The 13,424-nt window shown below is 36.1% G+C and overlaps 1 protein-coding gene across 1 annotated transcript; it reads right to left on the bottom strand.

Moving 5' to 3' along the window:
• Positions 1 to 9,880: 9,880 nt before the first annotated feature.
• On the bottom strand, positions 9,881 to 13,424 carry LOC131695705 (uncharacterized). Its single transcript, XM_058984200.1, has 5 exons — positions 12,671 to 13,424; positions 12,400 to 12,614; positions 12,083 to 12,260; positions 11,762 to 12,024; positions 9,881 to 11,561 (listed from the first exon to the last, which is right to left on the bottom strand). Exons 1-5 carry the CDS (start codon positions 13,002 to 13,004, stop codon positions 11,031 to 11,033), a joined length of 1,521 nt encoding a protein of 506 aa, XP_058840183.1. The 5' UTR covers positions 13,005 to 13,424; the 3' UTR covers positions 9,881 to 11,030.

Raw genomic sequence — 13,424 nt, 5'->3', positions numbered from 1 at the left:
CTTTTATGTTTTTTCACGGGTGAAAATTTTTCTTTGGCCGTTTTGCGCAACCAATCGCGTCCTATTGAGCTAAGCTTTTTTTTGTTAAGGTGCGTCCGGTTATTGAATTCGATGATCAGCTTTTTTCCATACATACCATTGCATAGTGGTCCAGAATGCAAATTTAGCAGAAATTTTGAGATTTTACTAAAACTAAACAACTTAACCTTATTAAAGCTTTGGAGAAGTTTTCGTAGTTTGTGAACCCATTATTTTGGTTAAAACAACGGTTAGGGTGGTTCTAATTTTATCGAGATCAAAAAATTAACTTTTTAATGATTCTAGTTAGAGCCAAACGATCTTCAGCGAAATTATAGAACGACAAATTTTGGAAAAGTTTGCTGAGGACATGTAAGCTCTATCTGTCATACGTTTTATTTTATTATAAAATCGAAAGCTAGGGTGTTTCTTAGTGATTCTTAGAAAAACTGTTTTATTCAAATAACTTTTGCAGTATTGATTTAAAACTGAAGTAGTCTTGGGACAACTTTAAGATTGCTTTAAGGCGAATAATTTGTTTCATGGCACCACACATCTAATTATTTTCGTTGAAAAGTTATGAGCACTTTTTAGCCGAAAATGGGTTTTTTGGCATAACAATATCACTCATCGGGACAAACAAAAGATAACTCTTCTTCAACCATAAAAAAGGTGATAATTGGATTTATAATTGAGCAAAAAATGGCGAACACGATATTTTTAAAAAAAATTTAACAATTTCATAAAATTGATTTAATTTTTTTTTCGATATATTAAGTGCTTATATCTTTTGAATAATAGAAGCTAGAGTTTTGGTGAGTTAGAAGAAAATGTTCGTCTTCAAAAACTCTGAAAAATATCTGAAGGATGGGTTGGAAAACATGAAAAAGTTACATTAAGAATTTGGTTTTTCATCAATTGACTCATTGTAATATGTTTAAATTACTCCACAAACTGTTCACCGTGAAGGACAATATAACAAATATAGTTTCGTTTTCATGATAAAATATTATACTTTACAATACTTTTCTATTATTTTAAATTGTGGGTAGGGCGGTTCCATTTTTTTTTTGAAATCAGAAAATAAACTTTTAAATTGTTCGAGACAGAGTTTCGCTGTCTTCCTGAAAATTTAAGAAAATAAAATTTAAAAAAACTTTGTCGGAGTCACTAAAAATTTATATCGTGTACTTTACTTTTTATAAGAAAATTACTAAAAAAAATTATAGTGTTTCGTGAAAAATGGTTTTCTTTGTATAACTTTTGCAGTTTTGATTTTTTATTTAGATCAATTTAGAAATACTTTCAGATATGTTGAAGGAGAACAATTTGTCTTAATATACCGAACCTCTAGCTTGTCTCGTTAGAAAGTTATATATACTTTTCACTAAAAATAAATATTTTTTGAATAAATATTGCAAGATATAAAAAATATTCTATTTGCCATTTTTTGGTGATTCATATTACAAAGCATGCTATTTTATATGACAGCATTTAATGTATTTAATTTTAAGTGCGCTAATCGAAAATAATGCTATTTGAGATTTATATTTTTTTATAAAAATTCTCATTAGGGTGGATGTACCAGTAGTTGCATACTTAAGGAAAAAATTGTTAAAAAATCGATGAATAGACCTATGGACAATGTTAATACATTAAACGAAAGCTTTCAATCCCTACTTCATAGGAAAAATATAAAGATGGTTTAATATTCAATTTATGTATTTAAAACTGCTTGCACCACATTAGGAACATATGTACCAATAGTGGTGCAATCGCTAATTTCGGTTCCTATTGTTGCAAATCCCATTGATTTCTTATGGGATTTGCAACTATAGGTACATTAAATCAATTATAGGTGCAAGGGAGCTCAAAATTCGAAGAAAATCTGTGTTTTGAATATTTTTTTGAGCAAATTTCAAGGATAACAGTTTTGTTGTCGCATAATTTTAGTGCGATGAATCGATAAAAAAAAATTTGTTGATGGTTGGTACCTTAGTTAGACGTATAATCCACTACTGCAACTATTGGTACACCTCAACTACAGGAGCACCCACCCTACTTCGAAACGAAAACAGTTTGGTAGTTGGTGTTTTGAGGCAAATTTTGCGCCCGAAAATAATCTTCAAGTTGTCCAAAGGGTACTTTAGTATAAAATAAAACCTACAAAAGTTATAGAAATAAAATCGTTTTTTAAGGAACACCCTAAAGCATACATTTGGATTTCTCGTTCAATGAAAAGTATAAAAGCTGGAGGTTGCATGTCTTTAACAAATTTATTTAAACTGTGCTGATGTGCAACTTCGTCGAAGACAGTAAAGCTCTACCGCGAACCGTTAAAAGATAAATTTTAAATATTCCAAAAACTAGAACCACCCTAGCATCTGTTTAAACAAAAAGAAGGCCCTTGCACAACAATTTTACCAAACATATTGCCAGGCTAAATCATTTAATATTAGCAAAAAGTTAAAATTCTTGCTAAATTCACATTCTGGACCACTGTGTATTGGCACTCTAATATACAGTAGGGTGTCCCAAAATCACATCATGTTAAAAAAGTCATCGGGCTCACTTATTAAATGAAAGGTTAGGGTATTAGGAGCACTTTCTTCTTCGGAGTGAATTTGCTAAAATGCTCCCTACTGGTGACGAAATTTGATTTTTTTGAAAAATGGGCCGATTTTGGGTAAAATTTCAAATGCGTGCCTCTTAAAGTGCTCCTGGACGACCTTAGATTATTTTCAGCATTTTTTATTTTCTGAATGTCCTAATGGAGAAGTTTGGTTGATTAGTTTGAACAAATTTTGAATTATAAGAGCGGCAGAGCCATTAAAACTTAGTAAAAAGTGAAATTTTTGTTGTTTTTCAGAAGTTTTTCTTTAAAACTGGGTATCTACAAAATTTTAAAAGTAAAGAAAACACTTTATATGATTGAGCCGAATATATGGGCGTAATTTTGCTGAAGAAAGTGTATAGCTACGGCCAATGGGGTATGATTTATTTAAGTTTTTGTTAAATAACCTTTTGACATTTTATGATATTCATCAAAAATAACTCTGTTCTACAAAATAAAACAACTGAAGTATGCTTAGTCCGCATATTATTTGGAATTTTTGGAGTGGAAGGAAAATGATGAAAAATGGCGTTTTTCGCTTGTCTCTAGTACATTAGAATCGGTTTTTATGAGCATAGGCGATTTAAAAAAAAATCTATACTAGTAGCAACCTAGCGGGTTTGAAAATCACTAAAATTAAACAAATATGTCGAGTTAATGGCAAGTTATGGCGTATATTTGAAGGCTGAATTGATTGGCGTATTAACATATTGTATATAAGGTCTTATTTCCATGTTAGGAACTTTAAAGTGGAGAAAAATGCAGAAGAGTGAGGTGAGTGTTGAAGAACTGATATTTATTGTCACAGATCACATAATTCCGAAATAGTTGAATTTGGGGCAAATATCCTCGAAAACGTTTTACAACAAAATACAGCGCAACTTCTGACACAATTATTTTGTTGAAGATGCGTATAAAGACGTACAAAAACGTCATTTTTCATCATTTTCCTTCTATTTTCCGAAAAACAATTTATGGCCAAAGCACAGCATTATTTTTGATGAATTGCTAAAAATGTCAAAGGTTATCTACCAAAAATTTAAATAACTCATTCCCCATTAGCCGTAGCTATACACTTTCTTCAGCAAAATTAAGCCTCTGTATTCGGCTCAACTATATAAGGTGTTTTCTATTTTTTTTAAATTTTGTAGATACCCAGCTTTGAAAAAAAAATACTGAAAAGCATCAGAAAATTCACTTTTTACTAAGTTTTAATGGCTCTGACGCTCTTATAATTCAAGATTTGTACAAACTAACTAACCAAACTTCTCCATTTGGATCTCCAGAAAAATAAAAAAAAAATGCTGAAAAAATCTAAGACAGTTCGGGACTACTTCAATAGGCATAAATTTGAAATTTTATCCAAAATCGGCCCATTTTTCAAAAAATCAAAATTCGCAGCTAGTAGGAAGCGTTTTATCAGATTCACTCCGAAGAAGAAAGTGGTCCTAATACCCTAACCTTTCATTTAAGAAGTGATCCCGATAACTTGTTAACATGATGTCATTTTGGGACACCCTAATATACAGTTGTCTGAATAGATGCTCTCTCCGTCGCCTTCAAACACCTAGAGTCAACTGATTTCCTAAATATAGAGTAAACGATTTGTGGCTGAAATGTAAATGACATGAACGAAAGTCAAACATGAATTAAGTAGGGTTTAGATGGACCATTTCCAGGTACAAAAAATATTATTTAAAGGTCGAACTATAAAAGAAAGCCAAAATAAGCACCAAAAGGGCGCACAACTGTCACTCCGCCAAGGGCGCCAGAAGACTACACTGCGGCTGATATTCTATGCTGGAAATTCAGCAAGTCTGGCTGTTAAATAGACAATTTAGCTACTGAGCAGCTCAGCAATTGTGTTAGCTGAACTTTCAGTTATTTTTTTTTAATATCGCTTCAGTTTCCGTTATTTTTTATTTTTTGCTTATTAGAAAGTAACAAAATTGAATAAATAATTTGTATTTTTTTATTAACAAAACAAACAAAACTTTTAATGACTCGCTCAATATTTACCTTTACTAGTAAATTATTCACCGTGGTCGTGCATATTTGCAGAAATACGCATTTTTTCTCAGAACTCACTACAGCTGTCACCAATAAGATTGGGCTTGACTTACATACGAAATTATAGAGGCCGCCACTGCTACTTTGTTGTTCCTCGAACGAAATGAACATTCCAAAGAGCTGTTGCGCGTGATCTTTCTCGGGGGAGAATCCAATTTGCCGTCTGGTGCTTGTTGGTTCTTCAGTCTACCTTCTTCCTCGCTCTCATGTACGTCTCTGTCGTTGTTGCTAGAGCAGTTTTGATGTTCACTGTTGGTTGTATTTCGATGCTTCTTTTATTTCTGAGTGACTTTGGTGTATCCGTTTTCATTTATGGTTATTCCTCCGCTAGATGTACTGGATACTGGCTTAAGGTTATTGAGGATGGAGACCTTAAAATTTCGGTATGCATTTCTTGCCCTTTTCGCCAGTATTTGAGAGATTCTGCTGTGTGGAAGGGATTTCAGTGGCGTTCAAATGCGTTCAATCCAATCAGATTATTGCCAGTATGCCTGCCATGGGTTCTTCGTTCCATACATCATATTCAGGAATTTCACGAGCTCTTAAGAAACTTGTATTGGATGTGACGATCTATTTGAGAACTCATATCTTCGTCCCATCACGGCAGTGGTTGACGCGGTTGATATCACTTACGATGGCAATTAGCAATGTATAGTAGAGTGACAGGAAAAAATGACCCTTATTGGCCCACCCCTGTGTCGATTCGTAGTCCCATCAGGAGTACTTGTTCCAAATTTGAAGCGAATCGGACCAATGTGCTTGAAGTTTGTATGAGATTTTTCGACAATTTACATGGAGAAAACTCACTAACTCGCATTTTGCCGCTAGATGGCACTGTATGCATCGTATTATCAATGTAAGTGAAAATAAGAAAGATAATTTAATTGTCTACAACTTTGTCGAAGACTGCTAGTCAATCCGGTTTTGTTAAAAAAAAGTTATTAAACTTTTAACGAAGTGATGTCTGAGTCAGTTTTCTATGGGGCCTAGGTTGTGTATCAGTACTCGATTCCCACGAACTAAACATTTTTGTGAAATAACCGTTAAATTTAGCTCAATAGAATGTTCAGAAGAGTTGTAGTAAATAATACGAGTCATGTTTTGGTTAGAAAATTTTAGTTCCACATTGTACCGTATAGAGGGCGCCAACACGAACTTTTCAACGGAAAGAGATAGATATTAGGTGTCTTTTACAAAGTTGTAGAGCAGGCATTTTTCAATAATTCTTCCGAACATTTCAATATTCTTTCTCTCTTCTATCAAAAGTTAGTGTTGGCGCCCTCTATGCGGTCACAGTTGGAACCAAAATTTTTCAACCAAAGCATGACTCGTATTATTTACTACAATTCTTCTGAACATACTAATGAGCTAAATCTAACGATTATTTCACAAATATGTATATTTCGTGGGATCGAGTACTGATACACAACCAAGCACAACTAGGCTCCATAGAAAACTGACTCAGACATCACTTCGTTAAAAGTTCAATAACTTCTTTTAACAAAGCCAGATTGACTAGTAGTATTCGGCAAAGTTGTAGACAATTAAATTATCTTTCTTATTTTTACTTACAGTGATAATACGATGCATACAGTGCCATCTAGCGGCAAAAATGCGAGTTAGTGAGTTTTCTCCATGTAAATTGTCGAAAAATCCCTTACAAACGTCAGGAACGTTGGTTCGGTAGCTAGACTTGTCCGATTTGCTTCAAATTTGGTGCAAGTACTCCTGGTGGCACTAGTAATCGACTCAGGGGTGGGCCGATTGAGTTTTCAAAAATTCATTATTTTTCTGGGCAATCTAATGTATAGGCTATCCAATATTTATTCCAAAAATGAGAAAAAATTAGATAAACCAAACCAATTGTATGTGTCGGGCACAAAACCTAACGAAAATTGTGTTGGTTTTTTGTGTTTCGAGTATGTCTCGTCAGTAACTAGTACCAACTTAGGGCCAAACGAGTCAATATACAGACGGATATAAAACAGTTATACATCAGCTCCGACACCGGTCATCAAACGTCGGACCTCAATTTTTCCTCGTCGAGAAGCTAAATGGCCTCTTGGACTTGACGTGGTATCCATTCTGATTCAAAACGGATAGTTAACCTTACGGAAACCGCGCTAGTGCACTGAGTGCACGCTGTTCTGAAAATCTAGCGAAATCGTCTTAGCGCACCAGCGGCTACTCGTTCAGTGGGCCATTTGCGCTACTTCCGGAGGGTTAACTGTGTTGTTTCCGTTACAATCTGCGTGAAACCAGCGAACAAATTTTTGCTCTGCTTCTCTTGTATACGACCAAATGTAACCAATGATCAATTAGAACAATTAAACTGGAAATTACTTAGGAGTCTGATGTGGTACAGGAAACTACTCAGGAGTCTGAGGTAGCAGCATCTATAAAGTTAAAGTGCTCGTAGGCTTCTGGACCGGATGGCTTCTGGTGCTGATGTTGATACCGTTTGTTATTATTTTCAGTCGATTTTGTTTAGTAAAAATAATTTGCGGTGAGCTGGAAACATTTTTCCTGTGCACAAAAACGATAAATGTCGCGTTTAGATCAGTACAGTGGTATAACCAGCCTGTCTCTCGCATCAAAGCTATTCGAAATCATTGTTGGTGAACTTCGGGCTCTCAGTACGGATCCATACCCGGTAGGTCTGTAACCACTAACATATTAATTTTATCTGCTATCTGTCAGTCGGTTATGGAAGACAAAGCGTTGGCCGACGTTATCTATGCAAGCTTGAAATCTGCCTTTGATAAAATTGATAATAATGTTCTACTCAACAAATTACTGCGTCTAAGAACCTCGAGTAGAGAGCTGTAGTAGTTGTCACCGTACTAGACTAACAAAATGCTGTTAAGGTTAGTTTCAGCCGTTTGGCTCCATTCCTACTGGCATCCCGCAGGGAAGCAAATTAGGCCCACTACTGTTTGTTATAATTCAACTGTAAGCGTTACTCGATACATGTTTCGATTGGTGTTGCAAGAATAGGCTAATGGTCAGCATCTCTATTTAGAGATGCTGGTGTAATGTACCGTAATGAACTTTCATCGTTCCAAGGGCCCGATGCTGTTCTGAGCAGAGTGGACAGATACAAAACTCGGTTTCCATTCTCACTAGGCGTTGATTATTTCTAAACTTAATCGGCAGCTGATTCGTGTCAAAAACAAAGCCAAAGATTTCACGGCTCCACATTGTATATATCAAGTTTTATTGCTCACTCGTGCGTCCAATCTTGGAAAATTCATCGGTTGTCCGGGTGTCAAACGGCGTCACGTGGCACCTATGGATTGAAATGTTTCAGATAAGGTTCATTCGATTTACCCTCAGGAGTTTATCATGGCGTGATCCTATGAATAAACGTGTCCCGATAGATGCGAGCTGATGGACCCTTGAGCGTCGGCGTAAGACTCAACAAGCAACCTTCGTTGTTAGATTGCTAAACAACGATGTCAACTGCTCTCACCCTCAAGCGTTGCTTGGTTTTTGTGCATCAAATAGGATGCAAAGACGGCGGTCTCTGGTACGAATTGGAACTTGAAATGTATTAACCCTAGCCCAGCAGGGTAAATTGGCACAACTTGCCAATGGCGCATACCGCATGAAGCTTGAGATCCTAGAACTGAGCGAAGTCCGTTGGCCGAACTTTGGAGAACACAGATTGCCGTCGGGTCAAATTCTGCTATACTCTGGTCTACGAGATGAACACGCTCCTCGTCACCGTGCCCAGATAACCAGGGGTCGTATAAGTATGACCAACTTAAATCGCAATAAAGACCAATGTATATCAGAATCGTATAATGGTATGAAATATGTACAAGCAATATACATTTTTCGTCTTAACTAATGTGACATGATGACACACTTACGACAGCCATATAGTTGTACAAAGTAAGTCATAACCTGACAAACAATATCGCAAATGATACAGAAATGAGTCTTAATTACGACAATATACGAGCTTATTTATATATTTTTAAAAATGACCATATTTTGTTCTGGAAGAATCGTAATGCATGTAATTGACGTTAATTGATTTAGGTATATAAATTGCTCTATCGTTTTTATTTGATGCTTGATGATAACGGTTAATTTGGGACAAAATGAGAGATATTATTAAACATAACAAATTAGTTAAAGTTAAAAAGAGCTGTATGTGCCAGTCGTCTTTTACGCAAATATAGAAATCGTTGAAATTCAAAAATAAAACCTTTCAGTAAAACTGAAATTGATTCCGAACACCCAGTCTGCAATGAGAAGGATGACCACCTACCAAGATTCTCAGATAACGAAAGTGATATACCAAATGGTTTTGATGCGGATAAGCCTGGTGATGATTTGGAATGTACAGGTGAATATTTAATTTGTATGCATATACGTAATTATAACATGAGCGTTTTCAGATGAATATAACACTTTTATTGCTGCATTACGTAATTGGAGTACAGAGTTTAACGTTTCTCATATGGCGCTGAAATTCCTAATAAATGTTTTAAATACGCATCTTAAGTTAAAGCTGTCAACGGACCCCCGAACAATAAAGAAAACACCAAGAAAATTAGTAATCACCAGTTTGAAAGGAGGAGGTAGCTACTGGCATCAAGGATTAGAGTATTGTATCCGGCAAACTTTTCTGTCCGTAACCAAGCCCATAACGATATCGATAAATGTTAACGTAGACGGTGTACCAGTGTATAAAAGCAGTACTAAGAATTTTTGGCCGATTCTTTGCAATATTCACGAGTTTCCGACAATTTCACCAATGATAGTTGGTATCTTCTATGGAACCTCTAAACCGAAAGATGCAACCGAATTTTTAAATCCATTTATTGAAGAAATAATGCCGATCTTACGCAACGGAATATTGATCAATGGCTGTAAAATAACAGTGAAAATACGATGCTTTATTTGTGACACACCAGCTCGAGCATTTATAAAGTGTGTCACAAATTTCAATGGAAAGTATGGTTGCATCAAATGCGATACTAAGGGCAAGTACTCATACACATCCAGAACGATGATATATCCGGAAATAAATTCTGCGAAGCGCACAGATGAATTATTTCGTCGACGTGGTTACCCGATCCATCAGCGTGGCGACAGCCCATTGATTAAATTACCAATGGACATGATAGAAGATATCATCGTTGCAGATTCACTGCATTTGTTGGAGTTAGGTGTGATGAGGAAATTATTGAACGGTTGGCGTACTGGATCACTGAGTAAACAAGCAAAATGGGGCATCGCTCAAAAACAAGAAATATCCCAGTTCCTAATCAATGTGATATTTCCTTTGGAAATCCACCGACGAATGCGATCACTTGAATTCATTGCGCTCTGGAAGGGGTTAGAATACCGGAATTTTCTGAACTATGTGGGTGTAGTTCTACTCAAAAATCATTTGCCTTTCAAACATTACAACCATTTCGTTTACCTATTCTGTGCTGTTCGAATTTGTTCTGTTTCAAGTTATGTAAGTTATCTGCACATCGCACGAGAGCTATTCATTGATTTCATCACAAATTATAAAGCTCTCTATGGTATAGAGTTCATGACCAGCAACATGCACAATCTTTGCCACGTCGTAGATGAAGTAGAGCGATTCGGTACATTACAAACTTTATCTGCGTATCCTTTCGAAAACTGTTTACATAAATTGAAGAAAATGATAAGAACTGGTCCAAACCCCCTTGCGCAAATTGCAAGTCGATTGACTGAAGCTGAACCAAAAAATCAGTCACCAAATTTAACCAATGATGAATGGGTTATTTCGGTTGAGCAAAACAGTAAGATAACGAAAATTTTGTTCCGTAATTACATTCTAACAACTGCCTTTAAAGATCAGTGGTTTTTAACAGATGATTTAGAAATAGTACGCATGATAGGAGTTAGAGAGTACAAAACAGGGGGTATTTTAATTGAAGGACAGTACATAACAACAAAACAGGATTTTTTTCTCAAGCCATTCAAATCATCGTTTCTTCATATTTTCAGCGCTCAACTGAATACTGCAAATTTTTCAAAGGTTAAATTATTTAATACTAATAAAGTATTGTGTAAATATGTAGTTTTCATATTGAAAACTGAGGCAATCTTTATACCGTTGATTCACACTTTCTGTTAATAACAACTCTGCAATAAAACTTTCGTTTCTTGTCTCTCTTATTTATTCAGATCATTAGTCAATGTATTTTAATAACCTTTTCAAATAGTTATACAATATATATGGCCACACTAAATGACCAATTCAATTTCTCTCTCATTTCAACTGCGTACACTTCGTATAATAGAAAATTAGAATGACGATGCATTCAAAACAGCATCATTCCGAAAAGCGGTCACTATCGTTGCCATCGTCGTCGTCAGTCTCCTGCAAGGAATCCTCGGATGATTCAGGCTGCCGACCGTCATTTTTTTCATGGGAATCAGTATCTGGGTGTCGATCAATTTCAAAATCATTCATGGCAATCTCTCTGTTTGCTACTTGCTGTTTTCCATTTAAAGACGTCTTTTGCTGGTTAGCCTCCTTTCGCCCTGGACGACAAGCCGACTTCCTTAGTTGCTTACTGAGACTTCTTGCCTTAGAATAACGGAACAACCGTTTTTTGCAAAATAGTTCCAGACTTCTAGCAGTGTAGCATGGATCGCCTATTTGAACGATTTTCAAAATAAGATCAGTAACGTTTCCAAATTCGCGAAAACCGCGTTTCGATTTATATCCACGATTAATGCCAGTCCATGTAAATAAATTCCAAAATCCTCGTGTGAACAAGCAATCAACGACTGTGTAACATGCGTTATCACCCTTTCCAGCGTATGAGTTCGGGATGATAATTTTAGAGAAATATGCCAGCTGTAAGAAATGAATGTTTTAGTTTTAGTCATACAGGACAGTCAGGACTAGTAAAAAAAGATGGAACTGAATATATTCTAGTTACATCTAAACTGCCGCTCTATGCATAATTGTCCCATGTGTATAGAGAATAGCACATGGGACACTTATGTGTATAGCAGCAGTAAAAACATTCTAGTATTTGTGTTTCTAATACATACGTATTTCATACGCAAATCTTTATTCGTCAACTGAGCGTTCCATGCCACAAGTTCATTTTCATCTGTTATGAGTGTATGATTTTCCGCCAGGGTTTCTTCATTAGCACCTGCTAGAGTCGACCTATCTCCCAATTCAAGAAGAGATGTAAGCCGGGCAAAATTCTCCCGGAAGCTTCTTTCAACAGTAGCTTCGATTGTTGTTTGAACGAGTGTGTTGAGTTCATGCTTTAATGAATCCATATGATCGAAAAATGTAGAAGTTGCTAGAAGTAACCAAACCATTAATGAACCGATTGAAGAGATATTCATTGAGATACATACCTGCGAATTCCGTTGTGCCATCAGCGTAGTAAATCCCATCGTTAGCAGTATACACCTGGTCTAAATCATGCATCTGGTCAGCACCTACAGGATCAATCAAAATTGGATGTGTTTCTTCCCCCGGATTGGCATTTGGTTCCGCTGAAAGAAAATAACAATGTATCTTATTAGGTAATAACTGAATGCATAAAATATATTAACGTATGTAGAGGGAACAAAGTGCTGTTAGAATTGGTGAGAACATCCTCTCATTCTTGCATACGATAGGTCATTTGCTTCTGGCAATGCAATCGAACGTATGTGGCACTTCAATATACTTTATAGTAATACTTACATATGTATGTGTTGCTGTTAATTATGCCACTCGGGTTTGTTAGTAGAGATTCCTGGGCGTTTTGGTCAACATTAGCTTTCGGTGCATCGTTTACTGTTCCATTAAGAGAACAATGATCCGAAGTTGATCGCTTTGAAGTTTTCTGCTTTGTTTGTTGGACCAGCTGTTCCGACTTCGTTCGGCTGCCAGATGCGACCTCTGGAAAACGTTTGGAATGTTGAGAAGCCAACTAAAAGTTATTTAACTTTACCCACCTTCAAAGAACTTATTGTAATCTTTTGAATTAGCTGGTTTACTTTTCTTATCAGGCTTGAGAATTTTCTTTTTCCCATCCACATCTGAAACATCCTTTTGAGCCAGCGCCTCTGCAGCAGCCTCTGCACTCGTCAGATTTTTGAATCTTCTCGACACAATGACAGGAATCTTTTTTGTAGTACCATTATATTTAGCTCCCTGAGTCCTGAGCTCTTCAATCTTGTCATTTGCCAAAAGCTTCGGCCACATAAGAACATCATTTTTTACCCAGCAGACTGGAACAACCAACACCTGAAACTGCTGTTTTTCTATGAATTGCACAACTACGAACATCTAAGAGAATTGAAAGAAAGATTATTTTTAATTATGACAAAGCGAATGTTTATGATTTTCAACACTTACAATGTAATCCTTTTGCAAATACACTCGGTTGCTTTCAGTTGACTTGTTGTTGACATTTGCATTCGTACGTCACTGTGCACGGTGAGAATATACGAGTCTGTTTCAACCTCTATGTATGAACATAATCGCATATCAATAAATGAGTACCGACAGGCATTTTGTTAAGTCTGATCGCATTCAGGCAAAGCATGTTTCATGTATCATATGGTGTAATTGGTATGTTTCCAGGTACGTGAGCCGAAGAGTCAATGTTCGAGACTGAGTAAGTAGCTACATCAATATATGATTTTAAAGTTCATATTCTGTGGGCTGGCGGCAAATCATGGAAATTACTTAGTCACAAAAAGCGAT

This window comes from Topomyia yanbarensis, unplaced genomic scaffold (genome assembly GCF_030247195.1).
Source record: "Topomyia yanbarensis strain Yona2022 unplaced genomic scaffold, ASM3024719v1 HiC_scaffold_499, whole genome shotgun sequence".
NCBI lineage: Eukaryota > Metazoa > Arthropoda > Insecta > Diptera > Culicidae > Topomyia > Topomyia yanbarensis.
The sequence above is the reverse complement of the archived record's forward strand: the minus strand, read 5'-3'. Positions and strand labels throughout refer to the sequence as shown.

Coding starts and splice junctions, on each gene's coding strand:
- LOC131695705 (XM_058984200.1), bottom strand. CDS start 13,004: ATGTTCGTAGTTGTGCAATTCATAGAAAAACAGCAGTTTCAGGTGTTG. Junction 12,025..12,082: donor TGGCACAACGGAATTCGCAG/GTATGTATCTCA, acceptor GGTTACTTCTAG/CAACTTCTACATTTTTCGAT. Junction 11,562..11,761: donor AAGATTTGCGTATGAAATAC/GTATGTATTAGA, acceptor CATTTCTTACAG/CTGGCATATTTCTCTAAAAT.